Genomic DNA, 18,873 nt, shown 5'->3' on the forward strand with positions numbered 1-18,873 from the left:
TTTATTAAAAGACTATGTTAGGCACTGTGCTCAGTCACGTGGATACCAGTGAACAAGACAGACGTATTCCCTTCAGGAATCTGTGCTCATAGCTTGGAAAACAGACAGCTAGTTCTGAAGTATTTCTCTGGAGATATAACCAGTTCCAAACTATCTTTTGTCTTGATCATAACTCCTTTAGAGTTACTGTCTTCATAGTCGTCTTTTTTCTTAAGATTATTAGTCCCTCTTGTGCTTCCTCTTTTTTGCTTTCAAATCAGCATTTAACAAAGCGTTTATTGACTCTGCTGACCTATGTAGCAACAGTCTTCCCTTTTCTGCAATGAAAGAAATGGTATACGTTTTAGTTTCCTCAGTTCTCACCTCTCTGGCTTCTGCAATCCCTCTTCTCGCCACTGAACGCCCCTCTTCTCACACTGTCGTCCAGGGGTCCTCAGAGGCCTTTCCCTAGGCTTCTCTGCGGCGCCTGACTCCACTCAGGCCTCTCCCTCCGTAGTCTCAGAGCACTGTTGGATACAGTCCAGTTTGCGCAGTCTCTCCCGTTCTCCCCACCACCTTTACCCCTACCCTACTTGCTTCTCCTGTGAACCTCTGACAGAATCTTCATATCTATTCAGGGCTTTGTTGCTGTTTTCAACTTTGCGTCTGGTGATGTTTTCTTCACACCCAGAATCCTCTAGAGGATTCTAGAGAGTAATGTGAAATCTTACAGTAACACTGATGTTTCTGTGTCATGCACATAGAGAAATTTCAATTCTCTAGTGCCTGGGAATTTTAGAAGTGAAGTACTATAGTATGCATTCACAGATAATTCTTAGCAACATAATCCAGGATTGAAAGCTATTTTGTTGCATTTAAAATTGTATTTAGAATACAGTAGTTAATTTTTCTGTAACTATGCAAAAGTAACAGAGCAGGCCATCCCAAGGTTCATACCTAGTTTAGACAAAAGAATCAAAGGATTTACCTACCTTATAAGACCTAGCATTTTTCTCCTTCTGTAGTACTTTTCAAAAAATGGGCAGCAGATCTAAATAAACATTTCTCCAAAGAAGACATATAGATGGCCAAAAAAGCACGTGAAAAGATGCTCAACATCACTAATTATCAGAGAATGCAAATCAAACCTATAGGGAAGTATTCCCTCATACCATTCTGACAAGTGGCCATCATCAAAAAGTCTATAAACACAGAAAACAACATAGTGTTGTAAAGGAATTATCCTCCAATTAAAAATAAAAAGTAGGGACATGAAAAGAGAGAAGATGCCAATAAAGGGTACTTTAATTGGTAAAATAAAAAAGTGAATACATACCCAATAAAATACAAAATATTTAGTTCTTAAAAAAAAAAAAGGCTACAAACAATAAATACTGGAAAGGAAGTGGAGAAAAGGGACCCCTCCTGCACTGCTGGTGGGGATGTAAATTGGTATAACCACTGTGAAGAACAGTGTGGAGGGTCCTTAAAAAACTAAAAATAGAACTACCATATGATCCAGCAATCCCACTCCTGGCCATATTTCCACAGAACTCATAATTAGAAAAGATACATGCACCTCAGTGTTCATTGCAACACTATTTACAATAGCCAAGACATGGAAGCAGACTAAGTGTCCATTGACAGGAATAGATAAAGATGATGTGGTACGTGTATATATAATGAAACGTTACTCAGACATAAAGAAGAACAAAAGAATGCCATTAGCAGCAACATGGATGGACCTAGAGATGATCATACTGAGTGAAAGAAGTCGGAGATGATTTCAGTCATATGTGGAACCTAATTTTAAAAAATTATACAAATGTATTTTTTTACAAAACGAAAATCATCACAGATATTGAAAACAAGCTTATGGTTACCAAATGGGAAATGTTAGAGGTGGGAGGATAAATCAGGAGCTTGGGATTTTGGTGGCTCAGACAGTAAAAGAATCTGCCTGCAATCAGGGAGATCTGGGTTCAATTTCTGGGTCAGGAAGATCCCCTGGAGAAGGGAATGGCTACCCACTCCAATATTCTTGGCTGAAGAATTCCATGGACAGAGGCTACAGGCCATGGGGTCACAAAGAGTTGGATACAACTGAGCAACTAACACTTTCACTTTGATTCACTTTGCTGTTTTACATCTGAGACTAATAAAATACTATAAATCAACTATACTCCAGTAAAATTAAAAAGTTGGACTAAGACTCTTATGGCACCTTTTCAATGTTTTGTTGATTTTATGATAATACTTATTTCAAGAGTTTTAGAGCAGATACTTTGTTGTGTGAATCTGATTCATAATACTCTTTAAATTCTTTGTGATCATTGCTAATTTTGAGTTCTGAGCACTGACAATGTGTCGAGTACTTTTAACTTTCACACAGCTTTAGAACCAGTATTTACATTGGTAACAATTATAAGCCACAGGTGAGTTTTGTCAAAATCATTTGTTTTAGGTATTAGAAAAGCCAATTACTATTTACTTTGAACTGAATCTTACACAGTATTAAAGGCATTACTACTTGTCATAGTTTTTGTACAGTATCATGTGTTTCAGACTATGATGCATGTCATTGTTTCCTTGTTCCCTCTCAGATCCACGAGATTAATGTTTATAAGATTTAAAAGCAATGTTAAAAATGTATCCAGGAACTTCCTGGGGGCTCCCAATGCAGGGGGCCTGGGTTTGATGCCTGGTTGAAACTAAGACCCAGTGCAGCCAAATAAACAAAAATAATGAAAATAAATACAAAAAAGTGTGTCTAGACTTCCTCACTTCATTCTGTTTATTCCTCATATTTTAAGTTCTTGGCATTTATAGATATGAAAACACTGCACAACTGTTTACTGCAAGAATAGCAGTACAGTAACAATAAGAACAAAGGAGAAGCCAAAAAATATATTGTTTAGGAATTTTAGCAGTATGAGGATTTAACAAAGAGATGATTTTTATAAATGTAGAATGAAGAATGTACAACCCTAGCCACGGAGCTTGTGACTGAACTGGCAATTGGTACCATGAACGTGTCTCCTGCAATGACAGGAACTCCTCTGTTGATAGATCCTGTGTTAACCTAGACTTTGCTAATGAGTATATGTTAGGATTTATATCACTTATTTTACTGTTTATCAGTTGCTATTTTGTTTTCTTTAGCAAGCAGTATGGCTTCTGCTGCTGCTGCTGCTGCTAAGTTGCTTCAGTCGTGTCTGACTGTGCGACCCCATAGATGGCAGCCCACCAGGCTCCCCCGTCCCTGGGATTCTCTAGGCAAGAATACTGGAGTGGGTTGCCATTAACTTCTCCAATGCATGCAAGTGAAAAGTCAAAGTGAAGTTGCTCAGTCGTGTCCGACTCTGAGTGACCCCATGGACTGCAGCCTACCAGGCTCCTCCGTCCATGGGATTTTCCAGGCAAGAGTACTGGAGTGGGGTTTCATTGCCTTATCCGATGGCTTACTAGTGTATACTAACTGAATACCGGTATGGAACAGAATACTGTAGAGGGCTATGAACATTAGTTAATATGCTACTATGACTTTTAGGGGCTTCCCTGGTGGCCCATGGTAAAGAATCCACCTGCCAATACAGGAGACGTGGGTTCGATTCCTGGGTTGGGGAACATCCCCTGGATAAGGAAATGGCAACCCACTCCAGTCTTTTTGCCTGGGAACTCTTGTGGCCAGAGGAGTCTGGCGGGCAATAGTCAATGGGGTCGCAAAAGAGCTGGACACAACTAAACAACAGCATGACTTTTGAGTATTGAGCTGGTTAGGTTTGGAAGTCAGGTGGGGCATATTTAGAAATTACACTAATAAGGGGCCTCAAGAGTTAGGATACTTGCTTTTAATGCATGGCTCTTGTGGAGTGAGGGGAGGGTATGGTCTTTCTGTTTTTTTCTGATTCTTTTTGGCTGAATAAACAAAGTAGACTGAATAAAAATGAGAAAGTGTCTTCACTTTATTTTTAAAGTCAGATGAGGTGGCCTGGGTATTGGTGGTTATGTAATAATTTGCAGTTTTGTTGTTATTCAGTCACTCAGTTGTGTCCAACTCTTTACAACCCCATGGACTGCAGCACGCTAGGCTTCCCTGTCCCTCACCAATTCCTGGAGCTTGCTCAAACTCATGTCCATTGAGTCAGTGATGCCATTCAACCATCTTATCCTCTGTTGTCCCCTTCTCTAGCCTTTAATCTTTCCCAGCATCAGGGTCTTTTCAAATGAGTCAGTTCTTTGCATCAGGTAGCCAGAGCGTTGGAGCTTCAGCTTCAACATCAGTCCTTCCAATGAATATTCAGGACTAATTTCCTTTAGGATTGACTGGTTTGATCTCCTTGCAGTCCAGGGGACCTTAAAGAGTCTTCTTCAACATCACAGTTCAAAAACATCAATTCTTTGGCGCTCAGATTTTTTATGGTACAACTAGCACATCCATACATGACTACTGGAAAAACCATAGCTTTGACTAGACAGACCTTTGTCAGCAAAGTAATGTCTCTGCTTTTTAATATGCTGTCTAGGCTGGTCATAGCTTTTCTTCCAAGGAGCAAGCGTCTTTTAATTTCATGGCTGCAGTCACCATCTGCCATGATTTTGGAGCCCAAGAAAATAAAGTCTGTCACTGTTTCCATTGTTTCCCCATCTGCTTGCTGTGAAGTGATAGGACCAGATGCCATGATCTTCGTTTTTTGAATGTTGAGTTTCAAGCCAGCTTTTTCACTCTCCTCTTTGCAGCTAGATGTTATTAAATGCTTAGTGCAAGACTGGGATTGACTGTCATTCTTGCAAGTTATTTCACACTTAGAAAATAGCATGTTATGAAAGAGGAGGTTCTCTCACACTTCTAGAATGTGGTTAGGGAGGGGAGGGTGGAGATCCAAACAGAAAATTTAGTGTTTTCTTGTCCTGCCTTAAAATATAAATTTTAAGCAATGATCATGATATATTCATACAATAGAATATTCCTCTGTAATAAAAAGTCAAGTACTGATAAGTGTTACAGCCTAGTTGAGTCTTAAATATACTGAGTAAAAGAAACCAGACACAAAAGATGACAAATGATTTCATTTCTATGAAATGTCCAGAATAGGCAGATCCATGGAAATAGAAATAGTGGTTGCCAGAGGATTGGGGGATTTTAGGTGGGGGAAGGTCATGGATAAGGGCTTTCTTTGGGGGCTGATGGAAATCTTCAAAAATTGTGGTGCTGGTTGAAACAACTCTGTAAATTTATTAAAATGTGTTGAATTATACACTTTAAATGGGTGAATTATATGGTATGTAAATTACATCTCAAGAAAGCTGTTAAAAAATTAAAAATTTACATTTAGGGAATCCCTTGGTGGTCCAGTGGTTAGACCAGTGCCGGACTTGGGTTTGATCCCTGGTCAGGGAACTAGGATCCTACAAGCTGCATAGTGCACCCACCCCTAATTATTAATACATTTAGAATCTAAATTGAAATTAGTCAAAGTTGAACATTTTGAATTAAGTAAGATGTGGGCAGTGTGGAGATAATTTGTGTTATCTAGATGAGTACAGTTCAATAGAAGTAGAATGCATATGTGTGCAATTTAATATTTTGTAGTAGCCATATTCAGTGGGGAAAAAAAGGTGAAAATAATTTTAGTATATTTAATCCAGTAAGTCAAATATATTAGTGTACTCAGTTCCTCAGTTGCCACCTATGTCTCATTTTCCTCACCCTGAAACAAAACAACGGTAACTACTTATGGTTGTTGTGAGCATTAAGTGAGCTAAACATCTATTCTGTGTTTATTGTGTGTCAGGTGCCGTACTGAATTTAAGTGGACTTCCCTGGCGGTCCAGTGGTTAAGACTCTGCCTTACAATGTAGAGGGTGCAGGTTTGATCCCTGATTGGGGAACTAAGATCCCACATGGCATGCAGTGTGGCCAAAAATAAAAATACAAAAACCTTATTGAAAACAACGCCCCCCCCCCACCCCCCCCGCTGCCTCACCCGGCCCACCCTTGCCCAAACAAATGACTGTGCTTCCACTGCAGGGTCACAGATTCAATCCTTGGTCTGGGAACTAAGATTCTGAATGCTGCATGGTGTGGACAATAGAAAAATAAAGCTGGAGATTTTATCTACACTTAGTAGAAAAGGAAATACTAATTAAGGAAGAATGCATGATTTAGTTTGTGCGTTAATAGTATAGGGAACCATGAAGACTGTTTGATGTATATATTGTTAGATACATATGTGTGTATTTAAGGGAGTATATACATAGGACTATAGCTATCAGTTCCCACTAGAATGCGCGGGTGTGTGTGTGTGTACACTCACGTGTGTGTGCTGGTGGTGTGGAAGAAAGTTGATAAAGAATGTCAGAACCATGCTCCTAGACATCTTGTGCTTAGACTAGGGTTTCAGAATTGGCTGGTGAGCAAAGGGTGGGCAGAATCTGTCCTTCAAGCTACAGACAGAAGCCATGAAAACAGCCAGAAAGCAGTGTTCAGGGGTGAAATGACTCAGGAAGCAAAAAGGCTGAGAGAGGAAAATCAGATGTGATTGTCATGCAGAGTGGGTCCCTTTAGGGTCACCACCTGTTCACCAGGACTCAACAGAAAACCACAGTACCATATGCTATAGGTTAAGAAATAGGTTTCAATTCAGCGTCAGCAAGTAAAAAGAGGGCATGAGTCCCATTCCTCCTCTTCTTTCCATAAACAAGCAAACTGGGCACCCTTCTGGGCAGGCAGGGTGGGAGCATGGAATAGTGGAGGGGTCCTGCCACATTACTGCTCTCATCGTAAGGCAAGCAGTGCAAGAGCCACCTTACCAGGACTTCCCTGATGGTCCATTGGCTAAGACTCCAGGCTCCTGATGCAGAGGGTCCAGGTTCAATCCCTGGTGAGGGAACTAGATCTCACATGCTGTAACCAAGACTCAGTGCAGCCAAATACCCTTTTTTAAAACAAAGGGAGGGGAAGCCACCTTATCAATGAGGAGACACAAACTGCTTAGGCACCAAGCATTCTGGGTTAGTGTCAGCTGTTGACAGGATGTGGTGAACAGACTCCTGCAGTGTCCTCTAATGGTCCTCCACTGGTATTCACATACTTGTGAAATCCCCTCCCCTTGAGTGTGGGATGGATCTAGTGACTTAGTTCTAACCAAAAGACTATGGCGAAGGGAAAAGACATCACTTCCTTGAGTAGATCATAAAAGTCTGTGACTTTCATCTTGCTAAGAAACTCCTTTACTGTCTTTGATGAAGCAAACTGCCATGTTGGAGAGACCTATGTGGTAAAGAACTGAGAGGTTTCCCCTGTCCAACAGCCAGTGAGTGTCTGAGGCCCTCAGTACAACAACCCTCAAGGAACTGAATCCTGCTAAAAAAAAATGTAAGTTTGAAAATAGATCCTTTCCTAGTTGAGTCCAGATGAGCCCCACTCTTGCCAACATCTTTATTGCAGTCTTGTAGACACCCTAAAGTAGATGACCCAGCTTATGCTGTGCTTGGGTTGCTGACCAACAGAAACTCTGAGATGCTTTGAGTTGTTTCAATCCTCTTGTTTTGGGGTAATTTGTTATGTAGTGGGAGACAATACAGGAGAAGGAAATGGCAACCCACTTCAGTATTCTTGCCTAAAGAATCCTATGGACAGAGGAGCCTGGTGGGCTGCTGTCTGTAGGGTTGCACAGAGTTGAACACAACTGAAGCAACTTAGCATGCATGCATGCATTGGAGATGGAAATGGAAACCCACTCCAGTATTCTTGCCTGGAGAATCCCAGGGACAGAGGAGCCTGGTGGGGTGCCCTCTGGGGTTGCACAGAGTTGAACATGACTGAAGTGACTTAGCATGCATCCATGCACTGGAGATGGAAATGGCAATCCACTCCAGTATTCCTGCCTGGAGAAGCCCAGAAACAGAGGAGCGTGGTGGGCTGCCATCTATGGGGTCACACAGAGTCGGACATGACCGAAATGACTTAGCAGCAGCAGCAGCAGGAGATAATACATTGCAGGTGTTTGGAAATGTTAACTGCCCGGTAATTGGAGACCTGGGGGCCCATGGCAAATTACAGTCTCCTCTGCCAAGTGTTAAAAACACCACTGATCCCCTTAGAAGGTGACTTCTTTTTTAAAATATTTATTTTTATTTATTTATTTGTACTGGTTCTTCATTGCAGCATGTGGGATCTTGTTAATAGTTGTGGCATGTGGGATCCAGTTCCCTGACCAGGGATTGAACCCAGGCCGCCTGCATTGGGAATGTGGAGTCTTTGCCACTGAACCAGCAGGGAAGTCCCAGAAAGTAACTTCTTGCAGCTCCACTCACTGGGAGAAGGAACCCCAGGTTCATTATTCAGGCTACCCACGAGTGCTCAGTGTTATTTTCAGACAGTTCTGCTTCTTGTAATATAAAGGGAATATTAACTCACTAGAGTGAGTTAATGAAGTTAGGATAGTGGGTTATAGACCCCCTTATGAAGGGATATGTTTTCCTAGACTCTTGAAACCTAACTTTGAAGACAGAGTTGTTAAAGGCACCAAATAATTAGAGAAAAAAGTTTCAAAGAAAATGTTAGTATCTTAACTTAGAATTTTGTGACTTCAAAGGGGAGGAGACAGGAAGCTGTAGGTAAGCTGTAGTAGGAGTGAAGGCTGATTTCTAACCAACTAAATGTCAAGAGGGAAAAACGCAAAAGAGAGAAAATTAGTAAGTTAGGAGACAAAGCAAAAAAAAATCAATAAGTATGTCTCTTTGTATCTTGGTTTAACACCTCAGTTGTTAAGGAAAAAATAATAATATAACTAGAAAAGTGTGAACACGCCCTAGATATTTGATGATGGTAAGAATTATTATTATTTTTAGAAATGATATTATAATTATGAAATTTATGAAGTTATTTTTAGTGATATAGTAAAAATATTACAGGTGAAATGATATATTTATAATTTTGTTTAAAATATTCTGCACCTACTGGGGGGAACTAGGTGGGAGTATAAATGATGCAAGGCTGATTGCAACTATATGACATGGGAAAGGCAAACTACAGAGACAAGAAAACCTAGTGGCAGCTGGTGGGGTGGGTAGGGAGATAAACGGGCAGAACACAGAGGATTTTCAGGGCAATGAAAATACTTTGTATGCTGTAATAATAATGAACATATGGCATGTGCGTGTGTACTCAGTTGCTCAGTCATGTCTGACTCTTTCCAACCCCATGGACTGTAACCTGCCAGGTTCCTCTGTCCATGGAATTATCCAGGCAAGAATACTGGGGTGGGTTGCCATTTCCTACTCCAAGAGATCTTCCGGACCCAGTGATCGAACCCCTGTCTCCTGTGTTTCCTGCATTGGCAGGCGGATTCTTTACCCATGTGCCACCTAGGAAGCCATATATGTCATTATACATTTGTTCAAAGCATAGTATGTACAACATCAAGAGTGAATACTAAGGAAAACTGTGGACTTTGTAGCTATGATGTGTCGATGTGGGTTCATCCTTGGTAAAAAATGTACCATTCTGGTGAGTGGTGTTGATAATTGGGGGAGACGATGTAAGTGTGGAAAACCTCCATACCTTCCTCTCAATCTTGTTGAAAACCTAAAACTTTTCTAAGACAATGAAGTCTTTAAATACATATATATAAAGCAAAAACCAAAACCTGTTCAGTAGAAGGACTTAATAGCAGAATTGAGCTGGCAGAAGAAAGAATTTGAAGATAGTTCAAAGAGTTTATGCAGTATGAAGAACTGGAAGAAATAAGGATAAAAAATGTACGAACAGAGACTCAGATACTGTCGGACACCATCAGTATACCAACATATGCATAATAGTCTCAGAAAAGGAGGAAAGGAAAAAAAAGGCAGAAAAAAAAAATAATAAAGGCTTAAAACTTCCCAAATTTGATGAGAAATATTAATCTGTACACCCAAGAGACATACCATACTCCATGTAAGATAAACACAAGGAGATCCACACGAAGACACATTAAGGTCAAAAGATTACGAACAAAAGACAAAGAAAAATTTGAAAGCAATAAGGGAAAACATGCATATTAAACATATACATACCTACACCCAATAAGAATAACAGCTAACTTCTCATCAGAAAAAACAGAGGCCAGAAAGCATTGATATATTCAAAGTGAAAAGCTAAAAACACAGAAACCACCAAGTAACCTGATAATTAAGAATCCTATATCTAGCAAAACTGTGATTTGAAACTGAAGACAAAGACATTCCCAGATAAAGACCCTGAGAGAATTTATTGGTATTAATAGCAGATCTGTGGGGAGGGAGGTGGGAGGGGGGTTCAGGATGGGAGGGACACCTGTATACCTGTGGCCAATTCATGTTGGTGTATGGCAAAAACCATCACAATATTGTAATTATCCTCCAATTACATTAATTCAAAAAATGGAGCTGTCTTAACAAGAAATATTAAAGTCAGGTTCTTTAGACTGAAAAGAAATGGCACCAGATTATCCAATCCACATGAAAGAAAGCACCAGGAAAGGTAAGATGAAGGTAATTATGAAAAATAAATGTATTTTTATCTTATCTGACTTAAATTACATAAGACAATGAATTTATTGTATTGAGCTTATAACACCTACAGATATATATTCATGTGAATAATTGGACAAAGGATGGGGGAGGGAATGGAACTCTTGGAGTAAGGAAATGACAGAAGTGGTAATTTGAATCCACAAGAAGAAAGAGGACTGGAACTGCTAAATACAAAGTTTAAAATGAAAGGCTCAAGTATGTTTTTTTTCTTTTCTCAACTTCTTTAAAAGAAATTGATATAAATCAGTATTTATGACACTATATTGTCAGCTTTATAATACATACATAGATGTAATATATATGATAACACAAAGGAGAGGAGACAAAACTTTATCAGAGCAAGTTTTCTGTGCTTACTGGAATTAAATTAGTATTTATCCAAAGTATATCATGATATGTTAAGGTGGAGATTATAATTTCTAAAGAAATCACTATAATTCAAAATTACACTGAGATTGAACAAAATAATTTATATGGGTCATAGCAAATACTTAATAAAAGGCAGTAAGGGAAGGAATAGAGAAAAAGATGTGAAACACATTGAAAAAATGAAAAATGGTAAACAAATCCACTCATAATAAATGTGAATGGATTAAACGTAGTTTTCTATGGTACATAATAAGTGATTAAAACCTAGCACCCCAAATCAACACACATTTGTTATCTCATAATTTCTGTGGCTCAGGACTTCAAGCATACCTTAACTGGAGTCTCTGCAAGCCTTTTTTTTTTTCAATTAAGATGTCAGTTGTGTTCTTATCTGGAGGACTGACTGTAAGATCCACCTCCACACTCACTGAGGACATCAGTAGAATTCAGTTCCCTGTGGTTATATCATAAGACTGAGGGACTTGACTGGTTGTTGACTGGAGGCTGCCTCAGCTCCTGTCGGCCACCCCTCAGTTCCTTATCACATGGGGCTCTCAACATGGCTACTTCCTCAAAGACAGCACAGCAGGATATCTTAAGAAAGTCTGCTAGCAAAACAGACTCTGGTCATGTGATAATAGGCATGACATCCTATCACTTGCCATATTCTCTAAAAAAACAAATTTTTTTGTTTTTAATTTGGCTGCCTGTGGTCTTAGTTGTGGCATGTGGGATCCAGCTCTCTGACCCGGAGTGGAACCCAGACCCCCTGCATTGGGAGCTCTGAGTCTTTGACACTGGACCATGAGGGAAGTCCCTGCTACGTTCTCTTGGTTAGAAACAATTCAAAGGTCCCAGAGACAGTCTCGAGGTGGGGGATGATAAAAGGTCATAAATATTAGAAGAAGATCGTTGGGGGTCATCTTAGAGTCTGTCTGCCACAGAGGGAGCTTCCTTAACCTGATAAAAGAGCATTTATGAAAAACCTATAACTAATATCATGTTGTTCACTCACTCAATTGTGTCCAGCTCTGGGACACCATGGACTGAAGCACGACAGACTTCTAACATTTTTATTTTTTGGCTGTGCTTTCACTGCTGGGTTTGATCCCTGGTTGGGGAACTAAGATCCTGCAAGCCTTCCTGCGCTGCCAAAAGAAAAGCCTGTTGGAGAAAGCCTACGTTTCTGTGAACAGACTTGGTAGAAACCAGGGCTTTGAGAACTCTGCCAGTGAGAGTTCAGAAGAAAATGAGGAACATCTTATTGGAAAATAGAAAAGGGGGAAATCTTTGTTAAGTATTGATAGTAGTGGAAAGCTTAGCTAAATTATCTCCTGGAGAATTTGTAAGAAATGAAACTGGTTATATAGCTAAGGAGATTTCTGAGCACAGTTGGTGCTGCTTGTTCCTGTTTATGTTACAGGAACATGAGAGGAAAGAGATAAACAGGAACCAGGGTTGGCTTATTTTAAAAATTCTCTCTAGATGACAAAAAGCCAGGAGGAGATAGAAAGGCGATGTACTTTGTTTTTTTCATCTTTCTTTTGGCTCCATGTCCTTGCCTCAACCCTAATGTGGGGGTTTGAACCTTCTCCCCTTAAACTGCCAAGCCATGGAAAAGAGCTTACTCTGAGGCAACTCTGACTCAGTGGTGGTCTCATTTCCTCCAGAGCAGGGGAAGGAACTGCCCCTTCCAAATTCCTCTTAGTAGTTTCTGGCTTAAACAGTAATCCTGCTGGATTTATTTTAATTGAACATTTTATTTCCCCCCCAGTGTTTCAGATAAAATTAACCTATAACATATTCATTAAAGGTGGAGGAATGATGATTTGATATATGTTTGTACTGATAACAGGACTGCCAGTGTGACTAATGGGACATTTTATTTTTTTATTTTTTTTTAAGTACCAAGGATCTTTATTCTTAGGTCTGATATTTAATCTGTGGCTGAAGATAATATGTCACTATTTAGAGAATAAAAGGTCCCATTATCTTCATTCAAGTCTTCAGCCACAAAGTTACACCTTATTCTCATACAAGATAAGGGTTGGTAGGGGATTAAGGAGGTACACTGAGGATAAAAGCAAAAGGGAACAAACACTTTTACAAGCATATTGTCCCAGTTACCGTGAAGGTTACGTTTCAGGTTAATTTACAAAAGTAGTGACAGAACCATGATTTCAGTGAAAATCAACACATTATACCTTTTAAAAAACCAGAAATACTAAGTCAGGCAAGCATGCGAAATTCAGAGTTAAAAAAACGCAGGGGCTGGCTGCCCAAACAGGTATTTCCCTCAGAAAGAGGGATTTGAAAATGCTGCACAGAACCAAAGGAATTAGAAGCTGAATTAGCACACTCATTTCCTCAGTTTATATATGAGGCAAGTGGGCAGACATTAACTGGTAAAGCTTACTCAGCCAGATTAAGAATGTATAGACATCCAATTCCTGGTGCTATCCGCAACTACATGTATCTAAAATACAAGGAGGTAAATATCCAGAATACATCAAACCCATTGATTTAAAGAAAACATTTCAAGGGAGGGGGTGAAGTTGTTATTATAGCATAGCAGCACATTACACATATTTAAGAGATTAAATGGAAAAAAATAATCTCTTAATGCTCAGTTTTGATCAACACAAGTTTCCAGCCAACTTTCTGATGTAGAGCAAAACAAGTATATTCTTCAGTTTTCTTCTACATTTTTGGGGGCCTATCTTTCAAAACTGAGCACCGGGTATTTTTAATGTAAGTAATGGGATGTTATATGTACATTCTAATCACACATTTTAAGAATAAACAAAATGCAAATTTCAGTAATTCGTAGTGTATTTATACAATGAAAAGCTCTCTATCAAAATACACTTCACTGGGAAAAATAAATAAAACAGACAAATGGATCTACACAAAGTAAAAATTAACTTTGGTAGACTTCACTGTGGAGGACAGTCCATAACAAGCTTATCTGCCCTTACTCCCCCAGAGCCGATCATCTTCTGAGTTAAGATTTTAAAAATATGTTTTAATTGAGATCATTATGTTGACATTTGTTTCTCATTCCACATCATCTTCAGCCAAGCTCTGAGCACTTACAATTCTCTGACTAATTGTTGGGAGCTTAGTCAGAAGCATCTGGAACACTGGTGGTGGAAGTTTGTTGCAACACTTGCAGTAACTGCTGTGGCTGTCCACACAGCAATCGCATTTGTCAGATGGTCCACACCCTTCTCATATTCACCTTGAGCTAGTAATTCTTCACCAAGCTGTATTTCTTCTACGAAGAATTTCTGAACGGCTTCAGCATCTTTAAGGTCAGGTAACTTGGAAAGCCCAGCTCTCTCCTTGGCAAGCTTCTGTTTCTTTCTTCGTTCTCGCAGCCTGTTCTTGAAGTTGGGGTCACTTCGTCTCTTGCGGTCGAAGTAAATGCAGTAACCGATGAAAAGGGCCCCGCACACGCCGGCGGCGATGGCGCTGTTCCGGCCCACCATCTTCTCTCCACCGAGGAGCCGGGTCGGCTGCGGCGGGGCCCGCAAAGAAGCCGTTGACCGCGAAGCCTCGGATCCGAGTGCGCGGCTCAGTCCCGACGCCCGCCGCCCGCCGCGAGGGACCTAATGGGACATTTTAAATGAGTGGCAGTTCACACCATAAATCGCCCCAAGTGAGAACCTTATTTTTGTGTCTTTATTGTCGATTTCCTCCCTAAACACGTAATTGTTTTTTTTTCTTGCCCCGCGGTCCTCAGCAGGGAAAGCGCCTAGTCCAAACCACTGGACCGCCAGGGAATTCCTTAATGCTCCTTGTTTTTGTTTTTTGTTTTGACATGGCTATCAATTCAGTTTTAATTATTTGTTTATCACGTTCCCCCACTTAACATATATATGGCTACATTTTTCCAAGCTGCTGCTGCTGCTGCTAAGTCGCTTCAGTCCTGCTAGTCACTCTTAACTTCTCCGTAGTTTTCCAAACACAGATTAACCTTATTTGCATTTGGATGAGGAAGAAACCAAGGCTCCGAAGCGGAGAGGCCCGGCTAGGATCTGAAGTCCAAGCTGGTGGGTCCCATCTAGACCTGTCCTGGGCTACTGGCTGACTTGCTGTGGCATTGGCTATGCGGGAAGCCATATGCTGGGGCTTTCGTTTTCTCCAAATTCAGCTTCAGTTCCGCAGATGTGTTCCTGACCAGCGTATCGCTGAGTGACTGGTGCTCTGTAGTAGTATCCGCCCCCCCACTGCGACTATTTCTTGCGCTTTCAAGCGGTTTCAGTTCCCGTAAGGCGCCACCCCTAATGCGGTCCAGAGCTCGAGTGAAGCCGGTGGTCTCCGAGCTGTGTGCCACAGCCGTGCCCGGAAGCCTTGGGGCCAATCGGAACAGCCAAGGCGATGCTGTGGGGCCCTGTCCTCTTGTATTTCTTCCTAGCATACCTGCCAGAGACACAAACCCGTGAGTTGGGAGCGAGGGGTGGCGGGCTGGGAGAGTGGAAGAAGCTGAAACCGGCCGAGAGTGGAATTTTTCAGATCACTGGGAGCTTAGTGGTGACTTTCGAAAATCTTGGTGCAGGCCGTCACTGGCTTATTTGTGCGGGCTCTGTCAATAAGGGCAGCTAGTGTAAACAAGAGGAGAAAAATGGCAACCTACTCCAGTATTCTTGCCTGGAGAATCCCGAGGGTGGAGGAGACTGGTGGGCTGCCGTCTTTGGGGTCGCAGAGTCGAACACGACTGAAGCGACTTAGCAGCAGCAGCAGTGTAAACAAGAAAGAAGTTGGCAGATCTCTGAACCAGGTCAGAAGTCATAATTCTGTAGTCTTGCTCAGAATAGATGTTCCTGGTTTCCCACTCCAGTATTCTTGCCTGGAGAATCCCCCAGGATTTTGGCGGGCTACAGTCTATGCGCGGTCGCAAGGAGTCGGACACAACTGAGCGACTGAACTAAACTGAACTGAACAGTCTATGCGGTCGTTCAGGAGGGAGCGACTAACACTTTCGCTTTTACTTTTAAAGTCTTTGGAAGGGCAAAGGCACAGCCAGAAGCAAAAATTTGGTATGGATGGTATTCAAGGTTTTAGATCATCTTTCTTTACAATTTAGAGTGTGTTTATTTATTTACAAAGTATGTGCATATTCCATTATAGCAGTACATTATGTTGAGTATACGAATTTACAGAAACAAATCCAAAAAGATGAGATAAAATATTTTAAATAACTTAAAAAAATTGATCACAAGCTTGATTAATGACAGAACTGAAAGAAAATAACGTAGCACACACATTCATCTTTTATTCATATGGGGAAAGGGCTTCACTGAAGTGTTTGTTTAAATATGGCTCATCCAGGAAAACCCCATAGGGACAGTATGCAAAACTCTCACCACCCACTAAGCTACAATTTTTGCATTTTCCTACATGCAGGTTATTTGCAAAACCATTGTTCCCAGCCACAGGTCTCCTAGCACAGTTTCTCAGCAGCTATTATTGCGCTCCAGACTCTAGAAGTGTACCAAGAAAGCCAGAAGGAAAGCCAGACTCATGACTTAATTACTGGGTAAAATGTTTCCAGACCAACAAGTAACAACTCGTGGAAAATGAAACAAATTCTTGACATATCTGAAACATATCTGGCAGGGTGAATTTTTTTAAGTCTTACCTATTTATGAGCAAGAGAGGAGGAGAAATGGGTTCTTTTTTTTTGAGAAATGGGTTCTAAATAAAGCTTTGCTACTAAGCTTCAGTTTTCTCACCTCTAACATGGAATTTAAGCAGCTACTTCATACAGTCATCAAAAGAATTAAAGAAATAACGGCAGACCACAGAGGAAATGCTCCAGCACAATGATAATTTTTAGGAAACAGTTTCTGTGCAGGCGTTAAGTGGTGTGAGTGCTTTAATAGGAGTACAGTGTAAACATTTCCATATTTATACATTTCCTATCTGCCTGAATGGAAAGTCATCCAGCTATGGCTGCTTGGCTGAGCCTTAGAATAAAGGGGAGTTTGTGCTCAGTGTCTTCCTTTTGCTCTTGTTTTTGTGGTTTTTCCCTCTCCACAATCACTCCCTGGAGTTCAGTGTCTCCGAACATCTAACCACAGCCTTGCTCCCTGCATAGCCCCTGTTAGGTGCAGGGTCACAGTAGGGATCAGCAGAGAGCAGACAGGGACTGCCGGCTTGCATGTCCACTGGGTCCTCAGGAATGACCTCTGACCTCAGTAGGTGCTTCTCAATGGAGTCTAGACCTGAGTGGGGTCAGAGTCAGTTCAGAGTGAGAGGGACTTTATTCATCAGAGGAGGCGCCCATGTCAAGGGGTAGAAGTGCAGAGGTTCTTCGGAAAAAAGAACAATGCTGTTAAAAACAGAAACGCTATGAATAATTTACAGAAGAATGAATTCAATTGGCAGATAAACATGGAATTATGTTCAATATAACTTCATAAATTAATGTATAAACTAAAATGTATGTATTTTAACTGCCATTTATAGCAGTGTGACTAGACCTAGAAAATATTATATTTAGTGAAATGTCAGACAAAAATACTATTTGAGATTACTTATATTTGGAATTGAAAAATAATACAAATGAATGTACCTACAAAACGGAAACAGACTCACAGACATAGAAATCAAATTTGGGATTACAAAGAGGAGAGAACAGAGGAGGGACAAAGTAGGGATACGGGATTAGTAGATACAAACTAAGTAAAGTAGATAAGCACCAAGGATTTGTTGTACAGCACAGGAAATTATACGCATGATCTTTAATCTGTTATGGAATACAATTTTTCAGAATACTGAATCACTATGCTGTACACCTGAAGCCAACACAATGTTGTAAAGCAGCTGTACTTCAGTTTTTAAAAATTTGCACTTCGCTCTCATCCCCCCACCCTGGGGCCATGGAAAAACTGTCTTCCATGAATCTGGTTCCAAAAAGGTACAGGACTACTGCCCTAGCTGGTAATGTGGGTAGGCCTTATCTGATCAGTTGAAGGCCTTAAGGGGAAGACAGGTCTGAGGAAGAGTGAATTCTACTTTCAGACTGCCTTTGGACATAAGCTGCAATATCGTGTCTTCCTTAGGTATCCAACATGCAGCTCTGCCTTGCAGATTTGGGCTTGCCAGCTAATTCCTTAAAGTAAATCAATCTTACCCTGTATATATTCACTTATGCAGAGGAGTGTAATTGTCTTTTCATTGTTTTATGTTGTGCGCCATGTCTCCTATTAGACACACGCTCATTCCCTAGATCCTCACACAGTAAATTCTGGAGCTCTCTCTGACCCACTGTTGCTTGTTCTCACCTCAGGATCACACTCTCTGCAGTATTTCTACTCAGTTGTGTCTGAACCGGGTCCAGGAGTCCCTTCATTTATGGCTTTTGGCTTCGTGGACAACCAGCCCTTCATTCGCTATGACAGTGAAGAGATGAAGGCAAAGTCTTGTGTTCATTGGTTGAGGGAGGAGCCAAGTTACTTTGATGATGAGACCAAGATCTTCACAAGTCGGATGAAGATTTTCCACTTAAATCTGAGGAATGTACAGCAATATTACAACCAAACCAAGGAGGATGGTCTGAACAGAGCGCTGGCACAAAAGCAAACAAGTAGGTGCCTCAGAGAAAGCAGAGGGAAGTGGTGCTTGTCACTTCGTACCAATCCCCAGGGGTGAAAGGCTCTTGACAAGTGTTCCCATAGGGTCAGGCTGGGGCAGAAGAACATGTACAAGTTATCACTTGAGAATGAAAGCTGAGCTGGTCTGGTCACAATGGTGTAGGGTCTGTGTGACGAGAATTAATAATTAATAGATTAATTAAGCAGTTTTCCTGGGTCATGGATATATGCTGAACATCTTTTGAGTGCTAGAAATAGGGACCCAGAAAAGTATAAACTGATGTTTGTCTTCAAAGAGCTTATAATTCATATGGGAAGGTACTCACACTTCTGTGAAAAGTTTATTGACCCTTCACTGCATACC

General features: G+C 40.8%; 1 protein-coding gene and 1 pseudogene across 7 annotated transcripts in view; one reads left to right on the forward strand and one right to left on the reverse strand.

The window, feature by feature from the left end:
* Positions 1-18,873, forward strand: part of LOC113881567 (BOLA class I histocompatibility antigen, alpha chain BL3-7-like) — a 37,278-nt gene that overhangs the window by 10,056 nt on the left and 8,349 nt on the right. For 3 of the 6 annotated variants that reach the window (XR_003508071.1, XR_003508072.1, XM_027524594.1), the window contains exons 1-2: positions 15,079-15,352; positions 18,206-18,502. Coding sequence is in view for 4 of the 6 variants with exons in the window: in XM_027524594.1 (XP_027380395.1) it covers positions 15,292-15,352; positions 18,206-18,502 (358 nt within the window). In the remaining 2 variants the exon portion in view is untranslated. Of the gene's footprint in view, positions 1-14,414; positions 14,570-15,078; positions 15,353-18,205; positions 18,503-18,873 lie in introns of those variants that run through there. The other 3 variants (XM_027524597.1, XM_027524595.1, XM_027524596.1) reach the window with 3 other exon arrangements.
* Positions 13,913-14,460, reverse strand: LOC113881570 (annotated as a pseudogene). The gene has a single exon (XR_003508074.1). The product of XR_003508074.1 is annotated as a mitochondrial import receptor subunit TOM20 homolog pseudogene (transcript).

This window comes from Bos indicus x Bos taurus, chromosome 23 (genome assembly GCF_003369695.1).
Source record: "Bos indicus x Bos taurus breed Angus x Brahman F1 hybrid chromosome 23, Bos_hybrid_MaternalHap_v2.0, whole genome shotgun sequence".
In the NCBI taxonomy this organism is placed as follows: domain Eukaryota; kingdom Metazoa; phylum Chordata; class Mammalia; order Artiodactyla; family Bovidae; genus Bos; species Bos indicus x Bos taurus.